Genomic DNA, 12,083 nt, shown 5'->3' with positions numbered 1-12,083 from the left:
GTGTGTTGATGTGTGTGTGATGTGTGTGTATGTGGTATGATGTATGTGTGTGTGATGTGTGTGTGTTGGTGTATGTGTGTGTGTTAGTGTGTGTGTGTGATGTTGTGTGTGGTATTTGTGTCTATTTTTGTGTGTGTGTGTGTGTGTTTGTGTGTGTGTGTGTGTGTGTGTGTGTGTGTGTGTGTGTGTGTGTGTGTGTGTGTGTGTGTGTGTGTGTGTGTGTGTGTGTGTGTGTGTGTGTGCGCTTATGTGTATCTGTGTGTGTGTGTGTGTATATGTGTGTGTGTGTGTGTGTGTGTGTGTGTGTGTGTGTGTGTGTGTGTGTGTATGTGTGTGTGTGTGTGTGTGTATCTTGTGTGTGTGTGTGTGTGTGTATCTGTGTGTGTGTGTGTGTGTGTGTATATGTGTGTGTGTGTGTGTGTGTGTGTGTGTGTGTGTGTGTGTGTGTGTGTGTGTGTGTGTGTGTGTGTGTGTGTGTGTGTGTGTATCTGTGTGTGTGTGTGCCTCCTAACCTTCAGACAGGGTGGTGCGTCCCGGTCGGTGGTTTCCAGGAAGCAGCCGAGCGACGACTTCCTGCTGGAGCCCTGACGAAACCGAAAGCAGAATTGGGTGTCGCCAAGGCAACCTGGGAACACAGCAGAGTGATGTGGTCACCATGGGAACACATCGCCTGGTTCAGAGTGTGTCATTCACATCATTTACATACTGTAGTGAGAATGTTTTTAATAGATAAGATAAGATAAACTTTAATGTCCCAAAAAGGGAACTCTGTTTGGGACTCAGCTTAAAGCCTAACTCTCGCCAAAATGCAACATAGGGTCTTTTTGTGAATGTACCCGAGTCAAACTTTCGTTTAAAAGCATATTTAGGACGGAAGCGCCACTTTTAAGATTCACCGTATTCTAGTTTTTCAGTCAAATGGCCTTTTGAATGGGAGTAGTAGGGGCTCTACTATGCTAGCCTCAAAATAGCTATTTTTAAACCACTAAGAAAGCTCCACACAACATGAGACTTTGCTCCAAGTATCACCAGGAGCTCTACACCTTAACTACACCAGTGACCAAGATATATACTATAACCAGGAGCTCTACACCTTAACTACACCAGTGACCAAGATATATACTATAACCAGGAGCTCTACACCTTAACTACACCAGTGACCAAGATATATACTATAACCAGGAGCTCTACACCTTAACTACACCGGTGACCAAGATATATACTATAACCAGGAGCTCTACACCTTAACTACACCGGTGACCAAGATATATACTATAACCAGGAGCTCTACACCTTAACTACACCGGTGACCAAGATATATACTATAACCAGGAGCTCTACACCTTAACTACACCGGTGACCAAGATATATACTATAACCAGGAGCTCTACACCTTAACTACACCGGTGACCAAGATATATACTATAACCAGGAGCTCTACACCTTAACTACACCAGTGACCAAGATATATACTATAACCAGGAGCTCTACACCTTAACTACATTTAGCATTTGTTAGTGTCTACTGGCCATTGAGAGGTGGAAAACATTCAATCACACACACAACTACAACAGTGGTGAATGTGCACCAGTCAGCTGTTCCTGGTTTCCTCTTGATTTTTGGACAAACAGGAAGAGGAAGCAGGAGAGGAGTCACCGACAGGCCTTTGACCCCCACATGACCTCCGCACATCCTCCAGCAGATTAGAGTACAAGACACACACACACACACACACACAAGCACCTACTTCCTAGGACACACACACAAACACAGACACACACGCACAGACAGACACACACACACACACACACACACACACACATAACCACAGACACACTCACAGACACACACTTTAAAGCACCTACTTCCTAGGACACACACACAAACAAACAGACACACACGCACAGACAGACACACACACACTTTAAAGCACCTACTTCATAGGACACACACACACACACACACACACACACACACGCACAGACACACACACACAGACACACACACTTCCTAGAGCTCAGCCAAGACTCGATGACATCATGCAGTCGGGGTGCGTTCGAGACCACCCAGTGTGACACTGAACCACAGCTCTGATTCTCCAAACGCTCTTCATTTTATTTGTGTTTCTATTCACTTCAGTCAGACTTTGTGAGTCACTGCATTTGAACCCCTCCACCCTGTCTGTCTGTCTGTCTGTCTGACCTACCTTTTTACCCCCCCCCCCCCCCTTTCCGGCACCCTTGCTTGGACCACACCCATTTCCGAACTCCGCCTTTATTTTGATGCACACCTGTAAAGTTTTGCGACTGATCTTGTACGGTTTCATCACTATCACATCGACAAAGTGTCAAAGTGTGTTGTGCCGAGGGGAAACTAATGATTTTTAAAGTGAACATATTATGAAAAAAAAAAAATTCACTTTTTCTGGTGATTTGGGGTGTTCTTTTGAGTCTCTGGTGCTTCCACACACATACAGACTTTGAAAAACAATCCATCCATGGTGTTCTGAGTGAGATCCGGTTTCTGAATGTGTCCTACTGAGCATGTAGTCCTTACCTAGCTACTGAGCATGTAGTCCTTACCTAGCTACTGAGCATGTAGTCTTACCTAGCTACTGAGCATGTAGTCCTTACCTAGCTACTGAGCATGTAGTCTTACCTAGCTACTTAGCATGTAGTCCTTACCTAGCTACTGAGCATGTAGTCTTACCTAGCTACTTAGCATGTAGTCCTTACCTAGCTACTGAGCATGTAGTCTTACCTAGCTACTGAGCATGTAGTCTTACCTAGCTACTGAGCATGTAGTCCTTACCTAGCTACTGAGCATGTAGTCTTACCTAGCTACTGAGCATGTAGTCTTACCTAGCTACTAGCATGTAGTCTTACCTAGCTACTGAGCATGTAGTCTTACCTAGCTACTGAGCATGTAGTCTTACCTAGCTACTGAGCACGTAGTCTTACCTAGCTACTGAGCATGTAGTCTTACCTAGCTACTGAGCATGTAGTCTTACCTAGCTACTGAGCATGTAGTCTTACCTAGCTACTGAGCATGTAGTCTTACCTAGCTACTGAGCATGTAGTCTTACCTAGCTACTGAGCATGTAGTCTTACCTAGCTACTGAGCATGTAGTCCTTACCTAGCTACTGAGCATGTAGTCTTACCTAGCTACTGAGCATGTAGTCCTTACCTAGCTACTGAGCATGTAGTCCTTACCTAGCTACTGAGCATGTACCTACCTCCCGAGCATGGCTGTTCTCAACAGCTGTCGCAGGAACGTACTGTTCTTTTCTAGCACAACCCAGCCCTAAATCTGACACATCGCCATAAAGTTAGGCCAAAGTCTCCACAGTGGTCTGCTGGTTCTGCTGCGTTCAGAGACAAAAGTAAAAAAAAAAATAAGTGTGGAACAGGAACTCACCCGAGTTGGAGTCAGGAAAGGAAAGGTAGCAGATGCTTGTTTTCTGAAAGAGAAAAAGATTTTGCTTGTTTTAATCCTCTTTATCATGTCATCTCAGGTTGATTCAGTGACACACAACAGATAAGATGGATGATTGTTACACTTTTTGCACATCTACTGACCTACATCACTAACTAGACCACAATTTGCACTAACTGCATATTGACTCTTTACTACATTTCAGCATTTATATAGACCAGAGGTGTCAAACTCAGTTTCCCAGAGGGCCACACTGGAAACTAAGAATCACATCAAGGGCCGGACACGTTTAGTTTATTCACATGCTTTTATTTCATCGAAAAAGTCAATCATCTTTTACTGGATTATTGCATGTCTCATATAGTCACTGCTAATGCTTGCTCTTGAGGGAATTACTGTAATTGTTGGGGTTTTGGAATTTATAGAGTGTGGTCTAGACCTACTCTATCTGTAAAGTGTCTCGAGATAACTCTGTTATGATTTGATACTATAAATAAAATTGAATATAGTCTTCTCACTGACAGTTTGGTCCACATAAAGCCCCAAAAAAATAATTTAGCCATCAAAGAAAAAAAGCGACGATGAAAAATGACGAAAAAAGTGACATGAACATTGGAAAAAAACACCAGAAAAGGCACCAAAAGCCTCAGAAAAAGTGATAAAAACTTCAGAAAAACCGACAAAACATTGACAAAGCTACAAAAAAACTAGGCGGGCCAAAATGTATTGTGAACCTAAAGTGATATACAGATCAAAATCTGCGAGGGGCCAAATTTTGGCCCACGGGCCTCGAGTTTGACACCTGTGATATAGACTGTCTGTTCATTTATATTGTGTTATTACCATATCACTCTCGCATATCCATCAACTTACTGATACCACTTTACCCCGGCTTTGTAATGCCGACTTAATCTATGTTTTAATCTATATTCATGTAGCCTATTGTATTCTGTATGCTTGTATTGTACTGAATGTAAAACTGTAGGTAGTCCTGCACGCTTATGCTATATTCTTGGCCAGGTCACCGTTGCAAATGAGAATCTCATCGTTAAATAACCTACCTGGTTAAATAAAAGGTTAAATTAAAAAAAATAGGAAACTGTCTGAGATCAATGATCATCATTACGATGAACAAACACAGAAAATATTACAAATAATCTACCAAACTTCGAAGATCTTCTAGAGACGCGTTTAAGCCGCCTTGCCGTCTGTGTGAAAGTTACAAAGACGTATTTTCGCAACCACGCCCCCGAGGCAAACTTTCGCTGGCCGAAATTCGCGAGGTATTTCGTTGTCTGGAACCCTACTGTTAGGATTTTGTGTCGTTTATCAGCATGTGATGACTTAATTTACAAGAAGAAGAAGAAAATAAATATATAATATATATATATATATATATAAATATATATATATATATATATATATATATATATATATATATATATATATATATATATATATATATATATATATATATATATATACACACACACACACACACACACACACACACACACAGCACAGGCCAAAAGTTTGGACACACCTTCTCATTCAATGTGTTTCTTTATTTTCATGACTATTTACATTGTAGATTCTCACTGAAGGCATCCAAACTATGAATGAACACATATGGAATTATGTACTTAACAAAAAAGTGTGAAAACTGAAAAGATGTCTTATATTTTAGATTCTTCCAAAGTAGCCACCCTTTGCTTTTTTGATAACTCTGCAAACCCTTGGTGTTCTCTCAATGAGCTTCATGAGGTAGTCACCTGAAATGGTTTTACCTTCACAGGTGTGCTTTGTCAGGGTTCATTAGTGGAAGTTTTTCCCTTATTAATAAAAAAGCAAAGGGTGGCTACTTCTAATTAAAAATATAAGACATGTTTTCAGTTATTTCACACTTTTTTGTTAAGTACATAATTCCATATGTGTTCATTCATAGTTTTGATGCCTTCAGTGAGAATCTACAATGTAAATAGTCATGAAAATAAAAAGGAAACACATTGAATGAGAAGGTGTGTCCAAACTGATGGATGGATGGATGGATGGATGGATAAAAAATTATTCAAAATCACACCTGGTCGGTCTGACTCACCTCTTTCTCTGACAGTTTGGAGTGGTGCGGGTAAATAACCTGGAAGAGACATAAACACAGTCACTACACAGCAGGAGCTCATCAACAAACATCTAAAAGCTGGGTTCAGCTTCTCTTAAAGTAAACATCTGCACATTTTCATTACAGGTTGTTCATAACATGCGTTTGTCTCTCTAATGGCACTGGGTAAATTACTTACTGTAACTGCTATCTGCCATATTGCTGCACTTGATTTTGTTAGAGTTAGCTGTCACCATATTACACTATTTAGCCTGTCTGTCTGGGCACTGCCGTGGAGCTCTTGAGCAAGCACTCAGGGCGCTGATCCAGCACTGGCAGCCCACTCACTCTGACAGCTCTCCATTTGTGCATGAATAATAGGATAGGTCTTGAGCGTGTGTGTGTGTATGTGTTTGTGTGTCTGCATGTGTGTGTTTGTCTGTGCGAGTCTGTGTGTGTCTCTGCGTGCATTTCAGGCCTGTGTGTAGTGATTTCTAACAGAGTAATGATAGATAGATAGATGTATAGATAGATAGATGTATAGATGTATAGATAGATAGATGTATAGATAGATGTATAGATGTATAGATAGATAGATAGATGTATAGATAGATAGATGTATAGATGTATAGATAGATAGATGTATAGATAGATAGATGTATAGATAGATAGATAGATGTATAGATGTATAGATAGATAGATGTATAGATGTATAGATAGATAGATGTATAGATAGATAGATAGATGTATAGATAGATAGATGTATAGATAGATGTATAGATGTATAGATAGATAGATGTATAGATGTATAGATAGATAGATAGATGATAGTGTAGATAGATAGATAGTATAGATGTATAGATAGATAGATAGATAGATGTATAGATAGATAGATGTATAGATTATAGATAGATAAGTTAAGTATAGAGTAAGAATGTATAATAAAGATGTATAGATGTATAGATAATAGAATAGAGTATAATATAGAAAGTATAGAATATAATAAAGAAGATATAAGAAATAATAAGTATAATAATAGATAGATGTATGATAATAAAAGTATAATAATTTTTAATAAGTTAATAATGTATAGTATAAATAATAATTATAATTATAGAAATAATGTATAGATGTATATAGATAGATAGATAGATGTATAGATAATATAGATGTATAATTATGATATAATAGAGTATAGATGATAATAGATATGTATAGATTATAAAGAATAGTTAGATGTAGATAGAAAAGAGTATAGATAGATAGAAATAGATATAAATAGAGTATAGTAAGATAATAATATAGAGATAGATAGAAGAGTATAATAGAAGAAGTAAGATAGATAGAAAAGATGTTAGAGATGAGTAAGTAAGATAGATAGATAGATAGATGTATAGATAGATAGATAGATAGATAGATAGATGTATAGATAGATAGATAGATGTAGATAGATAGATGTATAGATGTATAGATAGATAGATAGATAGATGTATAGATAGATAGATAGATGTTATAGATAGATAGATGTATAGATAGATAGATAGATGTATAGATAGATAGATAGATGTATAGATAGATAGATGTATAGATGTATAGATAGATAGATAGATGTATAGATAGATAGATAGTTAGATGTATAGATAGATAGATGTATAGATAGATAGATAGATAGATAGATAGATGTATAGATGTATAGATAGATAGATAGATGTATAGATAGATAGAGATGTATAGATAGATAGATAGATAGATAGATGTATAGATAGATAGATGTATAGATAGATAGATGTATAGATAGATGTATAGATGTATGTATAGATGTATAGATAGATAGATAGATGTATAGATAGATAGATGTATAGATAGATAGATAGATGTATAGATAGATAGATAGATAGATAGATAGATAGATAGATAGATAGATAGATACATAGATAGATATTGACTCACAGAAATGTGTCCAAAGAACAGAGTATTAAAAACTGTGAAGTATTAAAGGTTGAAATGTCTGGTCAGATTTGTAGTCTTGTTACTTTTCTCTTTTATTAGCTTTTGGTTCATGCTAAAGATTGACAGAAAATTTAAATTAATAACAATTTCAATATCTGTGTCAAGCAGCTTTTCTAGTTGACCCTGTAGCCTCTGAAAAACTTCTGATCAACATGTTTCACGCTGACATTTTATACAATCACCGGCCTGCCCCGTTCATTCTTTGCACAGACTGATGTTTACAAAATGACATCATCCAATCAGTAAATCAAAATGACATCATCCAATCAGTAAATCAAAATGACATCATCCAATCAGTAAATCAAAATGACAAATAATTAAAAAAAGTAAATAAAGCTGTGCAGGTTGCCCGGGTTGGCTCGGTGGGTGGAGCGGGCGCACATAGACATAGAGGTTTACAGGGGTGGGAATCTCTTGGCGCCTCACGATTCAATTCTAAACCGATTATCGATGCATACATTTTTTTCGGTACATTTAGTAAGTCCTGGAGACGCACCGATAGAGCAGCCGGTGACCGGAATTAACCGGTTTTCTCGTGCTCGGCCGTGACCGGCGAGCTGCAGGTCAGTCTGACATATGGTGGTTTCATGCCGGTCAACGCTACGATTACCTGATAACAGAAGTTAGAGAGTTACAGTTCATCAAGGACGCCACGCACACACGCACGCCACGGCACGGACGCCACGGCACGGACGCCACGGCACGGTTGCCACAGCACGGTCGCCACAGCACGGTCGCCACAGCACGGTCGCCACAGCACGGTCGCCACGGCATGGACGCCACGGACGCCACGGACGCCACAGCACGGACGCCACAGCACGGACGCCACAGCACGCACGGACGCCACAGCACGGACGCCACAGCACGGACGCCACAGCACGGACGCCACAGCACGGACACGGACGCCACAGCACGCACACGGACGCCACAGCACGCACACGGACGCCACAGCACGCACACGGACGCCACAGCACGGACGCCACAGCACGGACGCCACAGCACGGACGCCACAGCACCGGACACGACGGCCACGGCACGCACACGGCCGCCACGGCACGGACGCCACAGCACGCATACCGACGCCACCGCACACACGGACGCCACAGCACGGACGCCACAGCACGCACACGGTCGCCACGGCACGGACGCCACAGCACGCACACGGGCGCCACAGCACGGGCGCCACAGCACGCACACGGTCGCCACGGCACGCACGCCACGGCATGGACGGCATGGACGGCACGGACGCCACAGCACGGACGGCACGCACGCCACGGCACGCAAACACTTAATTACAAACCTAGCAGGATTAGACAATTAAAATGCCGGGAAGGCCGATGTAGAAAGGTGAGTTTTGAGCCTGACTTTGAATATCACAATAGAAGGAGCACCTCTGATGTCAGAAAAGGCTCGGTCACCTTTTTGCTTAAGCCGGGACTGTGGGACATGCGCGATTTAAAAAAGAAAAATATACATATATATATCTGAGTTTGCTACTCAGAGTTTGCTAAATCACTTCCTAGACAAAGCTTAGATTTTGACATATATGTGTCACACACAAGTTTTAATGAAATATTTTGTCTACTGAGGTTTTTGTTGTGTAGTCATTCCATGCTTAAGCCTTAACCATGCTTGTGAAAGTCACCTTCTCTCCCAGTAATCTTCCATTCCAGAGGCTCAGTCATGTTTAAAGGTCCCATGACATGGTGCTCTTTGGATGCTTTTATATAGGCCTTAGTGGTCCCCTAATACTGTATCTGAAGTCTCTTTTATATAGACCTTAGTGGTCCCCTAATACTGTATCTGAAGTCTCTTTTATATAGGCCTTAGTGGTCCCCTAATACTGTATCTGAAGTCTCTTTTATATAGGCCTTAGTGGTCCCTAATACTGTATCTGAAGTCTCTTTTATATAGACCTTAGTGGTCCCCTAATACTGTATCTGAAGTCTCTTTTATATAGGCCTTAGTGGTCCCATATACTGTATCTGAAGTCTCTTTTATATAGACCTTAGTGGTCCCCTAATACTGTATCTGAAGTCTCTTTTATATAGGCCTTAGTGGTCCCTAATACTGTATCTGAAGTCTCTTTTATATAGACCTTAGTGGTCCCCTAATACTGTATCTGAAGTCTCTTTTATATAGGCCTTAGTGGTCCCCTAATACTGTATCTGAAGTCTCTTTTATATAGGCCTTAGTGGTCCCCTAATACTGTATCTGAAGTCTCTTTTATATAGACCTTAGTGGTCCCCTAATACTGTATCTGAAGTCTCTTTTATATAGGCCTTAGTGGTCCCCTAATACTGTATCTGAGGTCTCTTTTATATAGACCTTAGTGGTCCCCTAATACTGTATCTGAAGTCTCTTTATATAGACCTTAGTGGTCCCCTAATACTGTATCTGAAGTCTCTTTTATATAGACCTTAGTGGTCCCCTAATACTGGATACCCAGGGCTCGGTTTACACCTATCACCATTTCTAGCCACTGGGGGGCCATAGGCAGGCTGGGGGAACTCATATTAATGTTAAAAAAACCTCATAAAGTGAAATATTCATGCCATTCACTCTGTTTTCGTTCTTCTCATTTTGTTTCAATTATTAACTTATCTGAATCTAGCATTGAATCGTTCTAGAGCAAATCACAATGCATCGAAGAAGCGATTATTTTTCCCACCCCTAGAGGTTTATACCTCGACGCAGAGGTCTAGGGTTCGAGTCCGACCTGTGATGATTTCCTGCATGTCTCCCCCCCCCTCTCACCTAGCTGTCCTGTCCATTGAAGGCGGAAAAGCCCAAAAAAAATCATCTTAAAAAAGAAAGTTGTGCAGTCTGTGTTCAGTTCATTAGAGAAAGTGAAACAGAAATACTTGAAGTCTGAGTCTGAACCCAAATCACATGTATATACAGTAACCTTATTAAGCAGTGTATTGTGTATAGCATATTGCACTGCATCCCAAATACCTGTGAGAACAACAGGTATTTGTGGTGTTGGATTCAAACCCTCCATGCCAGAGATGCCTTGCTCAAGTCCCCTAAGTTTAAGGCTTGAAAAAAGTGCAATGTGCGTTTCTGTTGGAGGAAGACTTTGAACAAAAAAGCCTCCATGTGAGATAGTAGCTGAGCAATGCTGTGGCTGCTGGAACAGACTAATCACACACACACACACACACACACACACACACACACACACACACACACACACACACACACACACACACACACACTTCACCTTGGCTAAGATAAACTATATCGGGTAACGTTACTGTGTGTACACATGTCAGCACTGTTAGACCATAGAAAACTAAACAGAGAATAGGGCTGCTCGATTATGGAAAAAAATATAATTTCACGATAATTTAACTCGATTACTCGTTGACTTCTAGAAACATGTTGCAATTATTGAACTTAAAAAACAGTGGAAAAAGTTAAATAAATCAACAGTAAAAAAAACAACAACATACAACTGTGAACTTTGCCGTATGTGCCGTACTACTTTTCCTATTTAAACTTAATTTGTTCATTCATTCAAGAGTTTACTTGCAAAACGTAATGAGCTAAATTAATAGTTTTTCTCGATTATTCTGTTTTTGTGATCATTGGGAGCCTAAATCATAATCACGATTACATTTAGATTAATTGCACAGCCCTAACAGAGAACCAAACAAACAGTTGCATGAAGAGGTTTTTGTGCTCCAGTCCAGCAATTAGTCTGAGCCTTTAATAACTGGCTAACTTAGGCTCTTTTTCTGTTGTTGGTGCACTGTAGTTTAACATGACCCCCGGCGGTCCCCCCTCACCTCCACAGCCTGTCCCAGCTCCAGGTCGAAGCCGACCACACATATGCAGTGCAGCCAGGTGGAGAAGCGGTCCCAGGGCAGCAGGAGAGCCTCCTCCGGGTCCTCGTCGCCTCCAGGCCCGGGAGGCAGCGTTATCTCCTCGGCCGGGGAGATGCTACTAGCGTCCTGGTCGTCCAGGTCCTCGGACTCTTCGACCTGCTCCCCCAGCTCCTCCGGGCCTTGCAGAGCCATGGCGACGGCCCGATTCGGACACTCAGATGCTCCGCTAAAAGTTCACGGTTTTCTAAATAAGTTGACTTGTATATCTAGTTAGTTAGTTAGTTAGTTAGTGTCCCCTCGGGTGACAACAACAGCAGGCGAGCAGAGCTGCAGAAAGTAGCTGCTGAGCTAGGCTAGCACTTAGCATAGAAGCAGGAGCGTACGTGCGACGTGGTGATGAAATGTGCCACGTCATCACGTACGGTCGTCCCTAGCACTGAGTTGTTGTATTCAAGCATTCAAGTCAACCACAGCCTGTGAAGAATGTTTCTTTTTCCGCCTTTAATTTAACAGGACAGCTAGGTGAGAGCAAGGGGGTAAGCCATTGACATACATATATATATATAAATAATGGACCAATAGAGCCCGTTTCTCTGGATGGAGACCAGTGAAGGATATTAGAAGCACTTTTCCGGTGATCTCTTGCTTTACTGAGCAGCCTCCAACTGACAGAGACAACGTAAATGTGACGTGAGCAACCTGTCTG

At 41.0% G+C, this 12,083-nt stretch overlaps 1 protein-coding gene across 1 annotated transcript in view; it reads right to left on the bottom strand.

The window, feature by feature from the left end:
• Positions 1 to 11,797, bottom strand: part of dennd6aa (DENN/MADD domain containing 6Aa) — a 37,532-nt gene extending 25,735 nt beyond the window's left edge. The window contains 4 exon segments of the mRNA XM_039798762.1: positions 513 to 625; positions 3,419 to 3,461; positions 5,535 to 5,573; positions 11,339 to 11,797. Of these exon segments, the coding sequence (XP_039654696.1) occupies positions 513 to 625; positions 3,419 to 3,461; positions 5,535 to 5,573; positions 11,339 to 11,569 (426 nt within the window). The 5' untranslated portion in view covers positions 11,570 to 11,797.
• Positions 11,798 to 12,083: the final 286 nt, after the last annotated feature.

This window comes from Perca fluviatilis, chromosome 4 (genome assembly GCF_010015445.1).
Source record: "Perca fluviatilis chromosome 4, GENO_Pfluv_1.0, whole genome shotgun sequence".
Classification (NCBI taxonomy): Eukaryota; Metazoa; Chordata; class Actinopteri; order Perciformes; family Percidae; genus Perca; species Perca fluviatilis.
This window is presented reverse-complemented; position numbering and strand designations above follow the sequence as displayed.